The 24468-nt window shown below is 41.5% G+C and overlaps 2 protein-coding genes across 3 annotated transcripts; one reads left to right on the forward strand and one right to left on the reverse strand.

The window, feature by feature from the left end:
• Positions 1–2888: 2888 nt before the first annotated feature.
• LOC129182723 (uncharacterized protein C4orf54 homolog) lies at positions 2889–12764 on the reverse strand. The gene is made up of 2 exons (XM_054779171.1): positions 8990–12764; positions 2889–5181 (listed from the first exon to the last, which is right to left on the reverse strand). The coding sequence occupies exon 1, from the start codon at positions 12749–12751 to the stop codon at positions 9014–9016; it is 3738 nt and encodes a 1245-aa protein (XP_054635146.1). The 5' UTR covers positions 12752–12764; the 3' UTR covers positions 2889–5181; positions 8990–9013.
• A 4729-nt stretch (positions 12765–17493) lies between these two features.
• Positions 17494–24365, forward strand: LOC129182430 (leucine-rich repeat LGI family member 2-like). 2 transcript variants are annotated; one of them, XM_054778550.1, is made up of 9 exons: positions 17494–17944; positions 18041–18334; positions 18439–18510; positions 19447–19518; positions 19831–19902; positions 19983–20054; positions 20207–20376; positions 20768–20932; positions 21607–24365. In XM_054778550.1, exons 1-9 carry the CDS (start codon positions 17913–17915, stop codon positions 22440–22442), a joined length of 1785 nt encoding a protein of 594 aa, XP_054634525.1. In that variant the 5' UTR covers positions 17494–17912; the 3' UTR covers positions 22443–24365. The 2 variants fall into 2 exon arrangements, with proteins under 2 accessions (XP_054634525.1, XP_054634526.1); XM_054778551.1 differs by having other exon boundaries at positions 17494–18334.
• Positions 24366–24468: the final 103 nt, after the last annotated feature.

Here is a 24468-nt window from a genome sequence, read left to right on the forward strand (position 1 = left end):
AGAATAGATAACAAATAAAGACATCTTTGTGTCCGTAGTATGTCAAAGGAGGCAAAAAGTTGTATAGCTGTATTGGCTTGACTGCAGGCCGCCGTGACATCAGAGCCCCAGCTGGCATTAAAACACAACAACTGGGCCTTGATGCAGATTCTTTCAAAACCACTGAGAGCAGCTGAGGGGGCAAAGCGGTGTCTGCCAGTCTGGTTGTGTCCATAGCGACCGGGTAAACACAGCAGCAGCAAACACTCAGGTTCAACTTAAGCCTCAGCCTGGGTGATGTTTCAGTGTCACCAGGAAGCTAAATTTGCATGCTGGACAGCAAGACAGGACATGTGCCTTTCTCCTTCTCCTCCTTCGACATAAATCTGTCTGATTCCTAGAGGCAAAATTTGTATTCATTATAATTTTTCAGGAGTGAAATGAGGAGGACAAGGTATTCAAATATAATTATATATACAGTAGACGCCCCTACAATGTAAATAATCCGTTCCGAGAACCTTTATGTTATAGAGTTTTTATGTTATACAAAGCGTAAAATACATGTAAATAGCCTAATCCGTTCCAAGATCTTCCCAAACTCACCCCTTTGGCACTTCAGTCCACCAAAAAGGAAAACGTTAGCATAAACATAGTAGAGTAACATTCCAATATAAAATAAGGTAATAAATAAGATTACTGTAAATGAATAAAACTGAAAAACAAAAACAATCCTACCGTTCACGAGATGTCTTGATCAGGAGCGCAAGTGGAGGCAGGAAGGAGGAGGAGGATTAGCCTGAGTCGAAACGTGACTCAAAGAGTCTAAGAGTCAGCTGGTCTCACAGACAAACGCACACGCACTACACGATAATGCTGTGTGCAAAATTTTAATTTGTAACTTAACTTAATTGTTTGAGTTAGTTTCAGGGGGACTACGAAGAGGAAGGAGTTCGAAGGGAGAAGCCTGTCTCTCACACAAACTCACATACGTGCTGTATAAGTCAGCCAATGAGATGAGAGCGTAGGCGGTGCCCCGATAATCAGCCAGTGAGATGAGAGCAGAGGCGGTGCCCCGAAAATCAGCCAATGAGAGCATGAAGCGTCAGAACGCGTCACCAAGTGTTAGTCTGAACTTGCACCGACTTGAGGCATTAATAAAGTTGATTGAAAAAAAAAAAAGACTTGCACTGCCTTGACGCTTTATGTTATATGGAATTTCTTCCGTAATACGAAGCAAAAACTTTACATAAATTCTTTATGTTCAGTGGAATTTACTTAAAAGGAGGTTGATGTTATGCAAGGTACTACTGTATATATGTACCGTATTTTCCCGACTATAAGTCACACTTTTTTTCATGGTTTGGCTGGTGCTGCGACTTAAACTCCGGAGTGACTCATATATCTTTTTTCACACTTGACAGCCACAAGAGGACGCTGTAGGGTTGTGTGCCAGTATCTGCTACTCCTATCCTGTACCACTGAAAATTTACAAAGTAAACATCAACTTATAAAGGCAACTGAGCAAGACGAAACACAGATGCCCCCGAAAAGAAAATCATATTCTGCAGATTACAAGCTGCAAGTAAACTAGTTATGTTGTTTAGGTTCTAGTTATCTGAATAATTGTAACATACATTAACACACACCTGATTCACGTTACTTTAATAGACGCCTATTTAGCCTGTTGTTCTCCATTTGATTGTTATTACTATAACTTGCCTTTCAAGATGAAATGTCTCTTATTGGTCTCTGATTTTCTAAAATAAATGTCCCCCAAAAAATGCGAGTTATAGACCAGTGCGACTGATATATGTTTTTTTCTTCTTCATTGTGCATTTTTGGCTGGTGCGACATATATATATATATATATACATATATATATATATATATATATATAGTCATATACAGTCATGGAAAAAAGATTAGACCACCCTTGTTTCTTCAGTTTCTTGTTCATTTGAATGCCTGATACAACTTAAGGTACCTTTGTTTGGACAAATTTAATGATGACAACAAAAATAGCTCATAAGGTTAACATTTTTTGGCAGTGCATTGCTATAGCTATTCATGTAGGAACTTAAGTGATTTTGGTTATCATCAAGAAAACCATGGAAGTTGCTCGATATCAGCTCTTAAATTCAACTCTAAAGAGCTACTGTATTTTGTCATCATTATATTTGCCCAAACAAAGGTACCTTTAGTTGTACCAGGCATTACAATGGATCAATAAACTGAAGAAACAAGGGTGGTCTAATCATTTTTCCATGACTGTATATGTATATATAAAATATATTTACTCAACAAAAATATAAATTCAACACTTGTTGTTGTTGTTCCCATTTTTCATGACTTGAACAGCATGATTATTGCACGTGTGCCTTGGGTTGGGTTGTACAGTTTAACGGCCTTGTGAGTCAGTTTTTATGTATTTAGCTGTTAGCTGGAACCATACATTTTTATGATTCATCTGTTACAATTGATTAATTATTTGATTATTTAATCCATTCCTTTTTTAAATTTTATATTTTTATATTATTATTTTTTTTTCAATGTTTAAAAATTATTAAAACATTACAAAAAATGTACATTTACAGTACTTGTGCATTTGTTGTTTTCTTTTTATTTTCTTTTTTTCTATTTTATATATACATATGTTAATAGGCAATCAATCAACTGGCAATCATCTGTGTGTCATAATACTAGCATTACCTTTCTGCAGAGTTTTGCTGCTGTAAAAGTTATTTCTTTAAGTTCAATGTGAGCAAACGTATGGCTGAAACGTATTCAAATAATGCAAACATTTTCAGCAGCTTGCATTTTGAATTTATTACAGAAATAGGCTTGTCAGGCTACATGACACTCATCAAGTATTATCGTTGTCACATCTCCTTTCCAAATATTTCTTTCTGCAATCATTTTGACCTTAGTCTGCATCTTGCACACGGCTCACGTGATGCGTTTATTTAAAACAACACCAATCACTACAACACAGCAGCTCCTACTTGCACTTGCTTTAAACCAATTTCACTTTCACTAACCTCTTTTTCTTTGCAATCATCTTTTTTAAGTCAGCAGTTTTGTTTTAGTCCACTTTAAAGAACATTTTATTTATGTTATACTGTGGCGTTATGGGGGAAAATATGTTCCTGCAATCTTCAGTTCATGTGTACAGACAGTGACAATTCATGTGCACCAAGTACATGAATATCAATAGCAACATCATGATACAGCAGACAAAACATGTGCATTATCACCTTTATGTTCATACAGTATGGGCATATAGAAGAGGGCACCAGATAAAATACACCTTTACAATAAATAATTCAGTCCTTCACAATGATCCTTCCTTTGCACAACCTGGCAGTAAAACACCACCAACAAGATTTAAATGCTTCTAGTAATCAATACATTATTTTATTTGAATGACTCCCACATTACAGATGTTGTGAAGACAAGTGAAGTGCACCTCCAAATGAACCCAGTGACTATTAACATTTAAATCAACTAGTGTGTATTCTACATGATGGAAGGCAAATAGTCTGACCAGCAGCTCCAATTACCTTTAGGTTGGAAACCTGCTAAAACAATAGTCTGGATGATGTTGTGTATCATTTGTAGTACAATTATGTGAGAGAAGTTAAATGAGAGAAGTTAAAGGAAAAATGCACTTTTGTTGGAATTTTGCCCATCAGCCGCAATCCTTATGTGAGACATGAACACGCCTTTCTCTTTTCTGTGCATTCTAAAGATATAAAAACAGCAAAAACAGATTAATGGCAGACACCTATGCCGCCTACAAAGCCTGCTATTAAAACACCTCCAAAAACCTCGAACAGTGTTTTATGGTTTTATATCCATGCCGAGACCATCTAGTAACAGGCACATTCATGATAACATGGAATACGTATTTTGGTCCTTTTAAGCATAACCGGAACTTCCTTCCTGGGTGCGTTGATTTCACACAGCAACATAGAAACGAACGCCTACACCTAGCGTCAACTTTTCCAAACTCAAAAATAAAAACACAGCGACAGTAGCAGCAGCTCCAATATGTGGCGTTACCTTTCGGTAGTGGCCTAAGGCATTGTGAGCGCGGCGCTCTGAGCAAGTGTGTGGTGAAAGCTAGTACAGTAGCTAGCTGGTGTGGTGCGGCAAGGTGTCATTACACCACAACGTAGTTCTTTGGCGTAACAATCTTAATAATAATAATAATAACAATGTCGCTGTAGCTTGGTTAATATGCACGTCACATTATATGCAAATGGAGCGTTGTTGGCGGTTTTTGGAGTTTTTTTTCAGAAAGTGTTATAGGTGGAATATGTGCTTCCCATTATGTGCATTCTTAGCTGCATCTTTTTAGCTGTTTTTATATCTTGAGAAAGCACAGAAAAGAGAAAAACATACGTGTTCAAGTCTAACGTAAGGATTATTGATGATGTGCAAAAGTCACAAAAAAAGTGCAGTTTTTCTTTAAGGCGCAGTTAACTAAAGGACCTGATCTCACAATAATTTAGTCGGAAGTTGTACAGAAAGGTTTTTTTGGTGCGAATTCCTACAAAATCCTCATTAATACCGCACATGTATTCTTGTTCACAGTGCAGCAACATGACTTGTCTTCTGAAGAATGCCAATAACCCTGCATGTGTGCAGCCACCACACACACACACATACACACCCACGCACACACACACACAAAGTAGACTCAACCTTGTTACATAAAACATGTAAAAATAAAATAAACACAAATAGAGGATGTTTTTATCCCCTAAACATCAAACAGGAGTCCCGGCTCCGGTCTTCCATCTGTTCATCCGACACAAATTGTTGTGTCGGAGTGTTATTTAAGGTGCAGGCTTGATTCACTTATGATAAACACAGTCCACACAGTTCATACTGAGCTACACTAGTGCAGGAGGAAACAGCATTCTGGCAGCCATGCTTTTATTTGGAAAACATATTATCAATCATGTGTGAGTGTAAGTGCACTTAAGTGACTTTATTCAATAAAAATGGTCCCTGTCCTTGATAGAGTAGACGTCTTTATGTTATATCGTTATCTTATTCATCAAGCATGAGCCAGTAAATTACCTTGCAAAGTGCTGCCATGCCTAAAGAATACAATGCTATCTATTGACTGTGTGTCTTGATCAGCATATTTTGCTAGCTGGTTGTGATTGAAGGCACAGTCCTTTGTGGAGATTTCTAGAAGGAAAAAGAAAAGAAACAGTGTTTAGGGTTAGAGTCACTATCCATCCATCCATTGTATTGTGCATGCACAATTTAGCAACCATTATATCTTCTCAAGGAATATAGACTATGAAATGACTGAAAATGAGTCAACACACAGTCATTATTGTTTAAATAGCTGGCAACACAAGTGACTACACCTCATAGTTAACATGTCCAAAGTGTCAATATTGTAGTGTCGGTGGTAGTGATGTGCGGATCGCTACTGAAATATCGATTCTTCCCACACCAGCTCTTCGTGCTCTAAAATTGATGCTCAAATCCAAATATCAATACTTTTGATGCTTCAGTCATTCGAGGCAACGTATAGCATTAACAGTAACACAGTGGAAAGTACCAAAATTGTCTAAATGATACGCAGATTGTGGGAATTACTTTACTTTCCTCTGCCCGAGTAAGTGCGTAATGCGTGAGCGCAGCGGCACACTGCTCCATCAGTTCGTCTGTTGAAACGCTGGCCGATCATAAACAGAGCCTTGTGTGAATTGTGAAAGTTATCATACTCATTGTAGTACTTAATCATTAATCATTTATTTTAATGGTTTTATTATTTTAGTTATTTTTTTCACGTTTAAAATAGCATTTCTACATTTTTAATAGGATTTTGGCCGCTGTTTTTTTCCGCCATTTGTATATTAGCTCGGCTATATTGTAAATCACCCCGATACGTAAATATACTTCAGGGTTTCAAATAAATAAATACATTACTCTGATGTCTTGTATTCTTTAAGCTATGATTTGAACTTTCAAAAATGTATCAGACACATGAAGTGTATTTGCACAAAGTACCGGCATTGGATCGGTATTGCCGATACCAGCCTGAATTTTACTCTGTACTGGATCGGAAATGAAAAAAGTGGTATTGTACATCATTCGTTGCTGGGAGCGAATACTGTTTCCCAGCAGTCACGCTCATTGTAAGTTCCGTCCTGACTATTACCTGCCCAAATTTTCTACTTCCTACTCAGGCAGCTGAAGCACCTCGTCTCTTCGCCGACACAAGATCGCCACAACATTATGTGTGTCACACTTATCTGAATGGTTCTGGACATAGTGTACATATAACTGTTATTCAAATTCAGGACACAGTTCAGTTTTCAGTACTCGGGATACACCGCGCTCCACCTCCATCCGCCCGTTTTGGACAGACCAGAGGGGGGCCGTGCCTATAAAAACTTGACCCCATCCGAGCTGGGCAGACTGGCTTCCACGGTGGAGCAGAGCAGCGGCATCTGATCTCTTCTAGCAGCTGTCCTCTGCCTGCATCAGCACAACAAATACTTTACATTGACCTGACCTTTTCCTCCTGCTTCACTATCCCCCCACTCACTCACTCACTCACTTACTTACACACACGCCATCAGCTGCACAGTGTGTTCCACTTCACACCGCTACTAAACTGAAGCCTGTTCTGGCCCCTTGGCTGCTACACACTCAGCTGACAAGCAGTTGTATTCTTACACTGACACCATACTCGACAATGGACTAGTGTGAATGAGACAAATTCTTCACGTGTATCAAAAATAGCCTGATTTATGAGGTATGTATTTTACATTTAACACAAAGCAGTGGTTCAATTGTCAAAGTGTATAAACAAAACCAGTAATTTCCTTAGTGCAGGGGTGTCCGAACTTTTTCCACCGAGGGCCGCATACATAAAAATTGAAGGATACGGGAGGCAACTTTGATGCATTTTGTGCAATAAAGATGCTGAATCCAATCCAATGTAGTTCAATACATGTTAACCTGGTGATTTACAACTGGTGGGTCGGGACATAAAGGTGGGTCACAGACAGTCAAAAATGACATTAAAATATGTAAAGTACAAACTTGTCCTGCACTCCACATGACTAAAATTGGTAATACTGCCAAATTTTAGTCATCTTGTCTTGTTTTAGTCATCGGCTGGAGACAGGACAACTGGGCACCCCTGCTGCTGATTGGCTGTCTGGCAACTTAAAACCGACTGTTTGTAGCTGGGAGAAGCCGGTTCTTTGTTCCATGCTTGGAGGAAGCGCTTGCTTGGACGTCTTCTACATTTAATAGTTGTTGCTCTTCTAGTAGTATGCCCAGTTCTTTCCCTGACATCAAGCCTGCAGGCCTTCTGCTTTTCTTTGTTTCATAATTGAAAGTTTTCATGGTGACTTTTGAAATCCAGCTCAAGACAAATGCGCAGCCGGTTCCTGCTGCTCCCTGCTTTGTTGCTTTTGTTGTACTTTGTGTGACTCATTAAAGAGACTATAACTGTCATTGGGCCAGACCTACACTGCACGTAACACATCTTCCTTGCATCTCCATTGCGCAGATATGGTTTTTAGTGCAATTTTTATACTTAATTTGAATTCATGCATTACTTGTATGCGTGCAGTTATAATGTTCCTCCTCATTTCTTTAAAATTCCTTAATAAATTCCTATAAAATGCACTTTAGACATGTAAATATGCATATTAATGTTTCAAAAGACGACAAAGGTGATTTTAAAAACCAAATACATTTGCTGGGTCGTGACTTAATGGGAACCCCTGTGCTGAGCTATCTTAAGAAAACATCCACATCTTAGCTTTGTGTTGTGACAAAGCAAATTTGTGTAATCATCTCATTAATAATGAATTAATTTTATTCTAAGAATTTGCAGAGGTCCAATAAAAAACAAGCTCCGGGCCGAAAATGGGCCCCTGGCCGCATCATGGACACCCCTGTCTTAGTGTGTATGTTGATTCTGTTCCTGCCCCTGCCACCATTCAAACAGCCTTGTGGGCATTTCTGGCATATGCCATTTTAGCAACAATTTGTGCTTAAACCTTTTATATTAGATGTAATATTTTTAAATTGTAGTCTGTGATGTAAGAAAAAGAAGGGGTGTTATTTACAATCAGCTGTCCATATTAGTGATGTTCAACCCTGATGTAGCAAGATGGAGGTCACATTGATGTGTGAGTTCTTGATGTAGCACACACATATGCAGACTTTTTGCACAACAGCGATAATAGACATGCAGTAGCTTCATGACAGCAACGTGAGACCTCTGCACTCTGGCTGGACTTGATTTTTTATCCTGCATCCTAGAGCATGTCACTCTAGTTCCCATTTCTCTGCATGACGGCACTGTCGGGTTATTTCAATAGTGTGAGATGACTTTGTTTACATGCTTGATGCGAAGGATTAGGCTAGAAAGTTGTCACAGCAAAGGAAACTATTATCAACCACATGGCAGTTCGTCCATACTGTGATTTGTGCCACAGATTTGTGTGATTTGTATTTAATCTACTGTATATTCAAAAGGATTAAATGCCTGAAGTACAAAGGCAAAAAGTTAAGGGTCACATATATTGAGCCGCTATTTCATGGAGTCCGTTTAGATTATGCCATACTTGTCAGCAAGGTAGCTGATTAATCAGGGAAAGGAACCATTTGTGGCTTTGTGGCCGATTGTTCACGCGGTAAAATTTGTGCAAGATTGGTTGAAAAACTTGGCCGCCAGCAGAGGGGCATGTGTGGTACTTAGCGACTAATTGTCTGCAAGTCACTGACCGTTTTTGATTCCGTTATTGATTCTAAAACTATGAAGATGTCTGTATTACACGTATGCTAGCATGTCTTCCAAAGCCTTTTGAGCACAACCCATAGTGGGCGACACAAATGTAATTTACAGTCATCGTGCTAACACAAGAGAATAGTTGATGAGGGGTTGCCATGGTGATGACTATACTCCTCACTATACTCCTTCTATCACAGATTGAACAAGGTAAGGGTAACACCTTACATGTGCAATGAGATGGCTCCTTGGTCACCGATGCTCCACTACAAAGCTCATTGTTGTCCCGTCAAAGGAAGGCGGTGCGATTATTCTTGGACCTTGTTGTGTCGTGATGCTGATAATCGGCTTTCTGTCCGTGCTCGCTGCACCCCCTGTGGAGGGCGTTGGCGGGGCCTCAGCTGTGGCGCTGTAATACGGGCTCTCCTTCACTTCCTGCTTTGCAATTTTGGTGTTTTTTAAGGCTTTTTCGCTTTGCTCAGAGTGACTGGGCGACTGTGGCAGCAGCGTAGGTGAGGGGATAAATCCTGGGTAAATCATGTAGGTGGGTGCGTAAGCTCCCCGGCTGAGGGCGAGGGGCGGCAAAGAGAGGGGCACAGGAGTGACGGGGGCGATGGGCGCCACTGGTGAATGGGGCACATCTACGTATTGCCCTGTCTCTGGGTCAAAGAGTCGCTTGGTGGGGGCTTGTATGGGTGTGTCCACTAGGTAATAATGTCCTGTGGTGGGGTCCAGAAGCATTTTACGCTGAGTTTGGAGGCCTGCTTCAGCTGTAGAAGGTGGAGGTGATAGTGTGGTGATAGGCGGGGAGAAACACAACACCTGCTGTGTTTGTGGAGCTCCTGCAGGCTGATGGTAGACAGAAGAAGCGGGATACTCAGCCATTAATACTCTCTTCATGTCAGCTTGTTGGCACATGTTTGGCTTCACTTCAGTGCAGGCTGCCTCCCTGTTGGCCACTTTGATGTCACTGGTGTAGCCCAGGCCCGGTATGGTTAAATAGTTCTCAGAGTCGCTTGGCGTGACACTGGGATTAGTGGGACTCATTTGGAGCTTTCTCTGCTCCACCTGCCCTTGTTTGCGAGGTTCTATTTTCACCGAGAGTGGCGCCTTGCAGCTTTTCATAGGGCTAGCCAGCGCCGAACTAATGCTGACCTTGTTGCTTTTGCCAAGATGGAGGACGCTTTTGTTGCTGAAGGTTTTGCGCTGCTGCGGCTCATCAACACAGGGGACGTGTACGACGTTCGTGGAGTTTTCCTCTTGGGGTTCTGCCGCTGTTTCTTCCTCTTCGGCTCCTTGCTCCTCACTGGCAATGAGCGACAGCACATGGCTGTCTGTGATCGGCTGTGGGGGTTCAGCTTTACGTTTCCATTCATTGCGGTCAAAAACGTAAAGCTGCTCCATTGTTTTAACAGCAGCTTTCAGTTTCTCCAGCGCAGCCTGTTTGGGAACTCTCGCCTCCACTCTCCACTCGGCCGCCTCTCCTGCAAACTTCTCCTGCCTTTGCTTTAAGAGTTTTTCAGCTTCTGATTGGTCAGCATTTGACTGCTTAGCGGCCACAGGTGGCGCTTTGCTGGGCACGTCGTCATCTTTTTGTGATTTGACGTTAGTTTTTACTGAGTGGCATTTAATTACAATGGGAGAAGGCGACACTTGTTTTACTGGCTCCTTCTTAGTTGTGTCTTCTAGTTTATCAGCTGCTTCCGCTGTGCCGCCTTTACCATCACTGTTATCCAAAGAAACAAAGTGATATGAGCTTTTGACCAATTTGCGCACGTCTCGGACACGGTAAATCGGTGTTTGGAACTTACACTTGGTGTGTCTTATGTCCCTGACGGTAAAATTTGGGATCTTATCAGAAGCAGACAAGATGTGATATTTGGCGTCGCCCGCGGCCCTAAAAGTGTTAACAGTGTTGGAGTTTATTTTAGGGGTTAACAGGCTGGCAATGTTCAGCGACCCTCCTTTATTTTCCTTCACGCTTCTCAGACATATTTTGATCTCGGGTGTTTTTGCACCCTTGTCGCTTTCACTCTCCATGTTTCCGGTTTTGAGCATTGTCTGAGACACGTCGGAGTTGACAGCTTCCTTGTTTTTGGAGAAACGCTGCCAGCTCGGCACAAACAGGAGTTTAGTTAGCATGTTGCTCCTGTCTGAGTCCTCCTTGGCAGCCCCTTCATCCTTCCATGAATTAAACGCGCTGCTTTGACTGTGGCTGAGGACCACTTTTGGTCTCTCACAGGAATCCTCTACAACCTTGGTGCTTTTCTGCTCCTCTGTGGGCTCACAAGAAGCAGGCCTACTACCTCCCTCTAAAGGCAGGTCGTCTCCAGAATTAGTGAAACCCGAGCCCGATTCAGAGTTCTGCCTTTGAAAGCCCCTGGCTGCACTCCTGTCTTTGCCCCCCTCCAGAAAGCAAGGGGAGACTAGCGCCGGGTATGTGTCGGAAATCTCTCCTCTCTCCATCTTACGCTCCTGCTCAAACTGCATCTTTTTGGAAATGACGTTTTTAAGCAGGCTGGATGCAAAGATGGCTCTCTTGTGTGTGTTTCCTGTGCTGTCGGTGTGGTACTGCATCTCACATCCTGACCTAGCCAACACCGCTCCATGTGCCTCACTGGACCTGTTCCTGGTGCTTTTAGGTCGCCTTGTTCCTGCTGCTGTTGCTTCTACATTACACTGCACATTCAAAGTGACACCTTGTTGGTCTTTTAGCTCTGCCTTTTTACCAACAGATAGCCTCTGATGCGCTCGTGCTGCTTTCGCTGTTTTACTCTCCGCTGTCTGGTTCATTTCCAGTGTGGCACTGGAGGTCTTGTGCGCAATTACGCTGCGCTCTGCCCCTCTCGGAATGCGTCCATAATTCCAATCCACATAAGCAGACCACTTGTTTAGACCATACTCCGACATGGACGACTCACTGGAGGTGCTTAAGTTAATCGTGTCAAAGTAGGGGCATGCCAAGCTCCGGAATGACCTGGCAGTTAAATTACGCACTTCTTTATCAGCGTCATCTAGTTCGCTAATGGAACTGGAGGCGCCACTGGAATACTCATTTATGTCTTTCCGTCTAAGTTTGGTTGCAAGGTGTTGGCGGCCCGGAGCAGGGATGAAATATTTAGCTCTGTTATCTCCTAATGGTCCAGTTCTCACAAAAGAGAAGCGTTTGGCACCCTCATCCACAACACCAACAGGCTCCTCTCTGGACGTTTTAATCGATAGGTGGATTTTCCCCAAAGCAGCATCTCCAATCATGTGGTTCTTACACAGGCTTTCGTCCGAGCTGGCACATTTATCCGAGTCACACAGATCGCTGTCGTCCTGCTCAGTACTCACGCCAAGTTTTCCCTCCAAGATTAGCGTCCCGGTTCGGGTTTTGTTGCTTTCAAACGAGGCGTAATCCACAAAGGAGTACACCAAATTGTCGTCCTCAAAATCCCAGCTGGCACCGCGGCCCAGGTCGTAATCAACGTCGTGGTCGAGTTCTGTCAGCTGGATCTCATGCGTGGTGATGTAGTGAGATTCGTCCTTCAGCGTGTCGGTGCCACTGTGGTCAGACAAAGCCACACTGGTGCCGTCGTCAGACTCGGTTCGGCTGTTCAGATACATGTCCGTGTACTGGAGGTCATCCCCCTCACTGCACTCACTCTGGACCCTATCCCCGGAGTCCTGCTCCTCGGCTTGAGTTGGGTCAGCAACACCACCAGCCATGTCTAAAGAGTTTCCCGTGGGGCGCTCCTCCAGGGCAGGTTTGCGTTCCCCCTGCCTGGATCCGTCACTTTTGACAGACAGTTGGCTCCCCTCGCCGGTGAATGTCACTTTCACAGTCTTGTTTCCGTCCGGTCTCATGTCCAAATCTACATAGTTGGACTCACTTTTTGTCTCAATATGTCCCCCGGTATCACCCTTAATAAGCTTGTCCCCTGGGAGCAGCGTCCTGTGAGGTCTGGGGCCATCTCGGTAAGTGAGAGTTTCCTCCGCTGCTTCCATGAGCTCTGCGATGTTGACCCAACACAGGACAGAAAACTCTGCTGGGCTGCAGGGATGTGGGGACAGCCAGCCACGGCTGTGGGGGAGGGAGCTGGTGGGGGAGAGTGGGTGGGACCATCATGATGTCATCACAGCTTCTCGATCTTTTATGGTTTGCTGCAAATGAATATTCAGCACCTTTTGGAGATGAACAGCTCCATGGAAAATTACATTTAGGTAGCTCTAAAGAATCAATATGTCATTCTGGACCAGGACCCAGATTGATGGCATGCAGCCGGGTGGAGCAGAGCCACCAGTTGCTGCCATGTGTGAAGGGCACTAATGTGTTACTAATGGGCTGCAGCCACGTGCACATTTATTGTGGTCTAACTGTATGCTTACGCATTGTATAAATGTGCATAAGGCCATTCTAAATTGCTATTAAATTGCATATGGGACTAATTGTTGGGGTATCCTCATTTTTGTATGGTATGTTATGGTGTGGTTTGTTTCAAACATGCTTGACAAGTTACAATAGGGAACATCATATTGCTAAAAAGGAGTAGGAAGAGGCAAAGCATATGTTATCCTACCCCTTCTCCATGTCTATGGCTGATTCTGATTCATTCACACCATATCTTTTACATGTTGACGCGTTCGATATTTTGATTGGTTACATTTTGTCATTTAAATTTTGCCCACTTCCTGTGTGAAAGGCAGGCAAGGTGTTGAAAAAAAAGCTTTAAAAATGACACTATATAGCTTGTGCAGTGTGAAGGAAAACAAAAAAATAAAAATGTAAAAAGATTTAATTAGACTAGTGAAATAGGAATAATATCGTGATCATGCTGTGTTGGTTTTGCTGCCTCCTTTTTCCTCTGAGTTGCAGTGCCCTTTTTTGGAAGTTCTGGGGCGGAGTCACCTGCTGCACACCTGCTGCCAATTGCTTATCAGGCCTTTTTGGCACAGTCACGTGCCGGACTGTCTTCTGTTCTAAGTCTTATTCCTTGCCTTGCTTAGCCTTGTTATTTGTTCCTTGCATTTTTGCTTAACTTTTTGTTTATACTTTGTATTTTTGTGTGCCTTTGCTCCGGCTAGTGCTGAGATTTTTTGTCACTTCTCCCTGGCTGCAACCTTTTATTGTAGACACCATTTGTTCATCTTCAGTAAACTTTTTTTTTATCCTACTTTGTGTATGCTTTGTCTGCTTTGGGGTCTTAAGAAACGGCTGCACCGTCATTTTGTCAAATAATTTGTGAATTCGAATTTTAATAAATAAGTTACAGTAAGTTGAGACATTAAAGGAAAACTTAAATTAAACGGAAACATAATTTTGCCCATCATCCACAATCATTATTTGAAACATGAACACATATGTCTTTACATTTTCTGTGTGTTCTAATGAGAGAAAAACAGTTAGCATAGGGAGGGAGCTAACAACGCACGTAATGGGACATACCTATTTCGACTACTGTATAAAGCCCTCTAAAAGAACATCCAATAACGTTTTATCAATTTATATACATGTTGTGACCATGCAGTAACAGTTACATTCACGATAACATGTAATACTTACAGTATTTTGGAGTCAAATTCATTCATTCATTCAGCAGAGCATAAAATATCTTTAATGCATTTGATTTTCTGCTGGCTACTGCTAGAAGAAAATGCTTTCAATCTTGTTCCCTTCAATAAACCTGTTCAACAGACAGCACAATCTCTCAACAGAAAGATTACATGAAACATTTTCATATAGTATTAGTATAGTTTTCTTACCCGTCATTTTTCACTCGCACCTGTTGCTAATTTTAGTTGCCTTTCTATTTAGTTCATGTGCGTGCTCCCTTAGTTTGTCGGGGCATTGTTTGTTAGAGCATTGCACACTATTGCAAACTTGTCATTGCTGGATCCCTGCCACTGCACTGCAGCTAATATTAAAAATACATATTTTACCAGCAATCGGGTCCGGCTCTCTGCATCCTGGGTTCGTTGCCACAACACTACCAAGCCAAGATGTGACAGTGCAGCCAAGAAGCCATGCTCACAGTGGGTTTCTTACCTGTATTTGATCAGGAAATCTGCAAATTCAGCTATTTTTACTGAAGAAAATGTTTGGAATCATACAGAAAACACACAAAACAATTCAATTGACAAATATAAATATTAATAATTTTTTTTTTTGTATTTTTCATTATGGCCTCACTTGCCTCCCCTGACCGCATGTCACTGATAGATAGATGAACCCCACAGAGAAGCTGCACTTGGATAGCTATTTAAAATGCAGACACGTGTGCAGATCGGTTACCTAGAATGGATACATTAAAACAGCAGGTGTTTAGTCACAAACGCCATGCATCGTCCATCATTGAAGGCCTCAGCGAAAATGACAAAAAATCGTCCCAGCAGAAAAATTAAAGCAGCAAAAGAAATCTGTTCAATGTTAACAAGCAAGCTAACAAGCAAGCTGGCAAGCAGCTGCTTGTCTGCTCGAAGAGCTGACACGTGTCCACAAGCAGGTGATGAACCCTTAAGAGATGAGCACATATGCTCGAAATGCCACAATCGTTCAGTTTTTCTCTGGACCAAAGATCTGTCTATATGGGGAAGTAATTGCTGTGGCCGATGACATATCATCCAACTAGTTACTGATTTTATAGGCTGTTTATATTCATATTACCCAGTCATATGTGCGTTGACTTATTTTAAGTGGACAGAAAATCTAAACTGCTATACAATCTGTACACTGACTATTCTAAAATATATCAAAGTTTCATTTGGGAAGACGTGAGGGGTATACAAAGTTTTTGGAGGTACTGTACTACTGTATGTGTGGTATAATACTGTATATACTGCATACTGCATATCTCCTCTTCTGGCAGCACTGGTTAGTTTCTGCTCTAGATGTTTGAGAGCTTAAACACCTGTTATGAAGCACTGACACTGACACCGAGGTTATACCCTCCAACCCTCCACCAAAGGGTGAGAGGTCAGCTTTGGAATTTTTCTGGCGCTAGTATGGGAAGTAAGGGTGTAGAGAGTGGCAGTCATTATGGGAAATAACATTTGACAGCAGTTGCAAAGTGATTGGCAGTTTGCAAGGGAATTTCTAATATTACCTGAGGGGAGGAAGTGAATGTAATGTTCTATAAACAGCTGATTTAGATTCTGTGAAGGTAAGGTAGTTTTATTTAGAATACGGTCAGTCGTCATTGCTGCTCATGTAAATGTATATCCACTGTTGGCTCTTGGTGTGACTAAGTGAGTGTTAGGTAAACGGGTCATTTCATAACTTAAGTGTGCAGACGTTCAAGACACGACCAATATGTACTACAAGTATATCAACACGTGTGCTGTCAGTGACAGCCATCGCTGCATGAGTATGAAAGACAAATAAGAACACTGAGCAGGTGTTGTCTGACAAATATTTGAAATCTCTGTCAGTTTCTATACGTCATTGTTGTTGGTCCAGACAATAATAGATGCAGAGCTGTTGTCAGCCATGGCGACATGTACAGTTGCTCCCTCCTGATAATAAAGATTCAGTTTGGCTCATCCTCATTGACTTCTAGTCTTCTAGCAAAGTTGGCACTTTGTTAGGGCCTGCTTTATCTTTTACACGCTACCCCCATGAACAGAACTGTATTAATACATTATCTGCACGGCGGCCTAGTGGTTAGCATGGTGGCCACACAAGTCAGGAGATTTGGGTTTGTATCTCTGTGTGGAGTTTGCATGTTCTCCCTGTGCATGTGTGGGTTTTCTGCTGGTACTCTGGCTTCCTCCCATATTCCAAAACTATGCATGTTAGTTTAATTGGAGACTTTAAATTGCCCATGAAATGAATATGAGGTGTGAGTGTGAATGGTTATACAGTATGTGCCATACGATTGGCTGCTGACCAATCCAGCATACCTCCTCGACCCTAATGAGGACAAGCGGCATAGGAAACGAATGAATGAATTTGATATTTGTTGTAGTAAATGTTAATTTGATATGATTGTGATATGGCTTTTAAAGAAATTTTTAAGAAATTTAGACAGAAAACTTACTGATTAGGTCAGAGTGGTAATTTGCTTCCCTCTAGTGGTCTGTTTTTTTGTCAGACATCTTTAACCCACTAGTCTAGTTAAATCTGAAAGTAAGTTTATTAATAACAACATTTCTTCTTAATTCTAAGATATTATTCCATTCTGGTAATATACAAATCATGATTCTGTTTATTAATTAGTTTGAAATAATATGCAAATATTTATATAAATACCAATTGCTTCATTTATTTCATAAACGTTTCTATTTTTGTGTAGCTGTTGAAGATTTGTTTTCAAGTATAACGTGCGCTATAAATTGTTAGTTTGAGTCGGTTTAAATGTATTATTGTATTGTATTATATTATATACATATATTAGATAAACTATCGATATAACTGCCTGTGTGGCTTTTGGTTTCTCCTACCTGTGTGGCTTACTTTAACTGTCTACTGCCTGTGTGGCTTATTTTTGGTTTATCCAGCCAGTGTGCCTAACTGTTGCGATAGTAATTATTAATTTTAATTTTTAACGTTTGCAAAACTTCTCTTGCCCCTGAAAATGGATGGAAAAAGGTAATTTGCCTAGCAATAGGTGGCTATCAAGCAATCACGTGACCAGGGACTCGATTCTGTTGATTGCTGCACCTGCAAGCTAGCTAGCCAGTTATAACCCGCTAAAAGGTGCTAACATGCTTTCTACGCATGTGGCAGTCTTCCGAGGATCATGGCGCCGCCCTTAACTGCATTGATTAATTAGAGAAGTATTGTTTAGTGAAGTAAGAATTGAATGTCCATATACAACAATTTGGACAACTTTTACTTTGGGTTTATATGGCCTGTGGGGCTTACTCTTGTTTCCTACTGCCTGTGTGGCTTTTGGTTTCTCCTACCTGTGTGGCTTACTTTAACTGTCTACTGCCTGTGTGGCTTATTTTTGGTTTATCCAGCCAGTGTGCCTAACTGTTGCGATAGTAATTATTACTTTTAATTTTTAACGTTTGCAAAACTTCTCTTGCCCCTGAAAATGGATGGAAAAAGGTAATTTGCCTAGCAATAGGTGGCTATCAAACAATCACGTGACCAGGGACTCGATTCTGTTGATTGCTGCACCTGCAAGCTAGCTAGCCAGTTATAACCCGCTAAAAGGTGCTAACCATGAATAGAGGATGTAAAAAGCACTTGAAATAGTAAGTATTGTCGTTTTCCTGGTATGTAGCCCACCATTTTTCATTTAAAAACGAAAATGACACTGGTCTGTGCACACTGCTCGAATGACTTTTTAGTGGTGACAAAGCAACATTCCCTCCGAGGGGGGCGCAGTGTCAGGCGGTGTCAGGAGCGTCCTGCTGCATTCTGAGGTCGATAAGAGGCTGCTGTTGGAGTCCATACGTCTCTGGGGGAAAAATGACCATCATGCGCAATCTAGTGGTCCTGTTTGTGTTATTGGGTATTTGTGGAGCCCACAAATGGAAAAGGAATTTTAAATGTCCTTCAGGATGCTCGTGCACCAAAGAGACCATCATGTGTGTTGGCACCTCGCACGTCCCGAGAACCATACCAAGTGACGTCACCTCACTGTAAGTAAACGCAGCACTTCTTTATTGAAGTGTTTACTACATACGTACGTCAACTACGGAAAATCATCCAAATATCCTGTTGGGACTGTTTTATTTGCCGCCAGGAGCATCGTAAACGGCTCCATTGCAGAAATCACAGAGGGGATGTTTTCACTCATGCCTTCCCTGCAGCTACTGTAAGTGCATTTTCTCACGTGACACTGACATTGATCACTGGTAACTAGTATTGAGTATTGAGTATTCTGTACTGTACATACACAACCATTATGACTGTAGTTGCACCATCGAACGAGTATCTAAGTAATCCAGTACAAGAGTTGTAAAAATGACTATCATTGTTGCTCTATCTTTGACTGATGACACTGTCAGATAGGTGTTAAAGGTCCCATGTACTGTTTTTCAAGTCTCAGAGATCCCACAATCTAAATGTTTTGACAAAAACCTATCCTTGATGCTGGATTTTAAAAGTACCTGAAGCTTCAATGCTAATGGACTATGTTTGTCCACCCAGTCTCCCACAGTCAGTACTTTACATGCACTAAAAAACAACGAATTATTGCATGAATTTGGTTAAAACCAGCCTTTTAAAACTAATGTAAGCACCTTCATTAGATCCTGTTTGATTTTTTTAAAGATCAGATTAACATACTGTACCTAGATTATGTGATTGGAAACCAGTTACCTCGTGCATGTACAGTACAGTGTATACGCTTTGATCGAGCAGTCAACAAAGCGAGCTTTCTACGCATGTGGCAGTCTTCCGAGGATCATGGCGCCGCCCTTAACTGCATTGATTAATTAGAGAAGTATTGTTTAGTGAAGTAAGAATTGAATGTCCATATACAACAATTTGGACAACTTTTACTTTGGGTTTATATGGCCTGTGGGGCTTACTCTTGTTTCCTACTGCCTGTGTGACTTTTGGTTTCTCATACCTGTGTGGACAAACTCTGCGCCTCTGAGGAGCACCATTAAGTAGCACATTTTGCATAATAGCGGAGTTTTAATGTAACATTAATCATAATGCAATGGTGGTAATTTTATACCTCTTTGATAAAAAAAATAGCTTTTTAGAGGCAACATTTTGATACAGTTCTTGCTCTTTTTTGCAGGCTTTTCAATGCAAACTCTTTGACTACGATAAAAGACGATGCATTCTACGGCCTCCCACATCTGGAGTATTTGTAAGTAATTTTCCTTTAAATTTGTTTTAAAAAAAAAACTGCCCCGTCCAGCCAATGGTGCAAATAATAATTTTGATCCAGATGCCCTTATATGCTAAACAGATTTGCTCTGCCATGGAAAAGTCTAAGATACTCTTCTCTCGTTACATAGTTTGTATTTTACTTTATTTGGAGCGTCCGAACCGGAGCAGGAGGGGATAGAAAAGAAGAGAAAAGGAGACAGAGGGGGACACTGGAGGATTTTCCTGTTTAATTATGAAAAAATATTTAATGTAATCTTTTTGTTGAGAGATTGTGCTGTGTGTTGAACAGGTTCATTGAAGGGAACAAGATTGAAAGCATCAGCAAAAATGCCTTTCGCAGTCTACGAGATCTAACTCATCTGTAAGACAAGTAGCTCTGCATTTGAATTTGCATGCAGCAGCGATACAACAATGTGCAGTCATGCTGTTATTTTTCCATAGGTCTCTTTCCAATAACAAGATGAGGTTCCTACCAAGAGATCTATTTTTTGATTTGGATTCATTGCTGGAACTGTGAGTAAGCACTTTGTGTATCTGCAGTGTGTCTGTCCCCCTCCCACACTGCAAACCTGCTTACTTAATAGGCTACCATGCTTATCAAGTCAGTCTCCCTGTTTTTCTGCAGACGCGTTAACACCTGGTTTCTTCTTCCTGTCCTGTATTAGAGACCTGCGGGGCAACTACTTCCAGTGTAGCTGTGAGAACAAGTGGCTGATGACGTGGCTAAGAAACACCAATGCCACCGTGTCGGACATTTACTGTGCAGGCCCTGCTGACATGAAGAGCAAGCGACTCAATGACCTACCTATTGCACCTGGCCAGTGCATGTCTACAGGTACAATTAGCTCAAGACATCTTGCATGGAGAGATGAAAAGAAAGTATTTAATAATTCGGCATGATCACGACACACAGATTCCAAGCTTTTGGTACTGTTGTCTTTTTCCGTCTTATACATTTTTAAATGAATTTTAATGTGAATCTTTTGGTTGGAAAATGGCTATACGTAATATGTAGTGTTAACGCAGTGTTAAAGGAAAAGAACTAGCATAATCTAGAAGAGCAGTTCTGTGAAGGAGCTGAAACTTCCAAATGAATAAAAATGTCGTTAAACCTTCTAAGCGATGTTAAAGGCAAAAAATATTGATTTTTACATTCAACGTCCTGAGCAAGCAGAAAACTCCACAAAATAGGCTCCAGTAATTATGCACTTGTCGTCTCTCAACAGACTTTGTGCGTCACCAGTCCATTCCCATCCAGTCTATGTCAGCAGACATCTTCTTCTTTAAAGAAGACATCTATGTGGCCATGGCTGCACCCAACTCTAACAGCTGTGTGGTCATGGAATGGGATCACATCGAAATGAATTTCAGAAAATTTGACAACATAACAGGTTTGACCACACCCACTTTAAACCAAGATGTATTTTTTTTTTTTTTTTTTTTACATTTCAACAGGATGAATATAACTGGAATCATCTTAAGTTCACCCCCTGTCTATATATGTATGTCAGTGTTTCCCAAGCTTATGATTAATTTTTATTGAGTCACCGCTCATCAGAGAAAAAAGTAGTAGTGGTAGTTGAGGCGTGAAAACAAAAGTAAGCCATACAGATTGTGGAAAACAAAAGTAAGGCACACTGGCTGGATAAACCAAAAATAAGCCACACAGGCAGTAGACAGTTAAAGCAAGCCACACAGGTAGGAGAAACCAAAAGTAATGCACACAGGTAGTAGGAAACAAACGTAAGCCACACAGGCAGTACAAAACAAAATAAGCCACACAGGCAGTAGACAGTTAAAGTAAGCCAAACAGGCAGTACAAAATAAAGGTAAGCCACACAGGCAGTAGAAAACAAAAGTAAGCCACACAGGCAGTGGGAAACCGTACCAAAACTGCAGAGTTGACTAATGCTTTCGAGGCAGACTGAATGAGTATAAATTGGATACTTGTTAAGTTCTAACTGCTGGTCTTGCCTGATGATTGGCCACGGCAGGGAAGAAATTAACCTGTCACGTGTGGAGAGGCAAGGTCGTAGATTCACCTTATGCCGGTTTCTCTCCACAGGTAAGTCTGTCGTCGGGTGTACATCGGTTCTGGTGGACGACCATGTCCTGATCATTGTCACGCAGCTCTTCGGGGGCTCTCACGTCTACAAGTTTGACGATCAGCAGAACAAGTTCACAAAGTTCCAGTCCATTGAGGTCTTCAACATCTCCAAGCCGAATGACATTGAGGTGTTCCACATGGACGGCGAGTGGTATTTTGTCATAGTGGACAGTTCCAAAGCGGGCCTATCTACTCTTTACAAGTGGACCGACCAACCGGACCGCAACCAAACGGGCTTCTACACCTATCAGTTCCTCCACGAATGGTTCCGCGATACGGATGCCGAGTTTGTCGAATTGGAAGGCAAGTCCTACCTCATCTTAGCCAGCCGCTCTCAGCCACCTGTCCTCTACCTGTGGAACAAGAGCACGCTCAAGTTCATGCTCCATGGTGAAATTCCGAACATTGAAGACGTGGTGGCTGTCAAAGCTTTCCGTCTAGAAGGTGACATGTATCTGGCCATGACCTGCTACATCGGTGACTCTAAAGTTCTTAAATGGACCACTAAGCAGTTCACAGAGCTGCAGGCTCTACCCTCTCGAGGGGCGATGGTCCTCCAACCTTTTTCCTTCACGGACAGACACTATCTGGCTCTGGGCAGCGACTACTCCTTCACACAAATCTACCTCTGGGATGCCGAGACCAAAACTTTCCACAAGTTTAAGGATATCTACGTGCAGTCTCCGCGCTCGTTTACTGCCGTCACCACTGACCGCAGAAATTTCATATTCTCCTCCAGCTTTAAGGGCAAATCCATGGTGTTTGAACATGTTATAGTAGATTTAAGCTTATAAGGCAAGTGTGGAGGGGTGTCACAAGATCTCGCGATATTCAAACATGACAGAATTTCTCGTTCTGAAAAAAACAGTTTTGCGATAATAAATTTATTAATCACATGATAAATGAAAATTAACTCGATAATTTATCTGGCCTCCATTTATTGCCATGTGCATGCGTGTCTATTTTCCTCGTCTCTCGCCTTCAAACATGCATTGTTTGTCTCAGTGGGGGAGGGGGCCGCTAGCATACACACTCAACAAAAAAGTGGAGCTTCCTGAGGAGCAATGAGGTAAGGTAGTAGAAGTTAGTAGTGTGGAAATATTAATAATTAGCAAGGCGAGCCCATCAACACGAACAAGCCACTATGCCAAATTTATTCGAAAGTGGTAGCAACAAAACGAACTTGCCCAAATATAACTACCCAACCCAGTTTTGTCACCTGGGAAAAAAAATACACATCGAAATGCACAGTCTTCGTCCCGACAGTCAACACTTAATGAGACGTTTGGTTGGCAAAGTAAATACAGTACAAGCAGGACAGCACAAAAATGTGTGCGTTCACAGAAGGTCATCGGGAAAGAAATGCTGCTCTTTTTATACAGAAGCCAGGATTTCAACAAATGCTACAAACATTAGACAATACGAATTGCTTGTGAGAAAATGCATGTCACAAACACCAATTCCACAACTTTACAGAGTGAACAATGACATATTAAAGCAAATAATGCATTATCTGATGTATTATAGGCCGCACAGTGACTGAGTGGTTAGCACACTCACACAGGCCACACAGTCAGATCGGGAAGACCTGGGTTTGAATCTCCGATGGGCATTTCTGTGTGGAGTTTGCATGTTCTCCCCGTGCGTGCGTGCGTTTTCTCCAGATACTCCGGTTTCTTCTTACATTCCAAAAACATGCATTTGAGGTGAATTGGCGAATGAATGTGAGTGTGAATGATTATTTGTCTGTATGTGCCCTGCGATTGGCCGGCAACCAGTCCAGGGTGTACCTCGCCTCTCACCCGAAGTCAGCTGGGATAGGCTCCAGCATACCCCCATAACCCTAATGAGGATAAGCGGCATAGAAAATGGATGGATGGATGATGTATTATATATAATCATGACAGTGATTTATTTGGCCTCAAAAAATGTTGACTGTAATGTAATTTAGCATCAATTTGTAAGGCAATAAACATTTCAAAACACACCTGCATTGTTTTGTGATGCGGTTAAATAAACAAGTTTGTTTTTCCAGTCATATTTTTTAATTGTACTTTTCATAAAATTAATTAATATGATTATATCATTTAGTATCATTCATGTGCATCGTCTCGTTTTGTTAATTAGGTGTCTCGTGACGCCCCTGCAAGTGTGTCATTGCTGTTCAGTACTTCATTAGTGTCTTTATACAAGTAAATATCCCCCAATATGAGACAAACTGTGGCTGTAAATGGAACTTCTAATAGCTTCGAATGACCTGGTTGGCTCCTTGCATGGCAGCCTCCAACGTCAATGTACTGTATACACGTCAATGCTTATTGTACAGTAATATTTAATGTCCGCTTTTACTGTATTATGCAAAAGCAATGGAGTGTAGGCTGTGTCGTTTGCTCTTCTATGGACTCATTCCGTTGTATTTGGTGACACAACAGCAGAATGTGATGAGCCTCCTGTCAACATGCACAACATTTACTGACCTATGCAAAATGCAGAATGCATGTCTGTGCTGCTATTGAAATGCAAATTGCATATTTTTGGATTACAGATCATTTGGTGCAAGTTTAACACCAACCTTTTTACTTGACTTGAAAGCTGTGGTAATTGTGGTCTTCAGTGATGATCTGTATCTGTTAAATGTATTAGTCATGGTAACAATGTGCAATTATTTATTGTAAATGTAAACGAAAGTCTGTGTATTAAATAAATCTATAACTTGAATAGGCCTTCATGTGTTGTCTTGGTATTTTTTACTTAAAATGTGCAATTATACAGTGTCAATGGGGTTAACGTGTTTCAAAGTGACTCCACAAAGTGTTTAGC

Source organism: Dunckerocampus dactyliophorus, chromosome 6, assembly GCF_027744805.1.
Source record: "Dunckerocampus dactyliophorus isolate RoL2022-P2 chromosome 6, RoL_Ddac_1.1, whole genome shotgun sequence".
In the NCBI taxonomy this organism is placed as follows: domain Eukaryota; kingdom Metazoa; phylum Chordata; class Actinopteri; order Syngnathiformes; family Syngnathidae; genus Dunckerocampus; species Dunckerocampus dactyliophorus.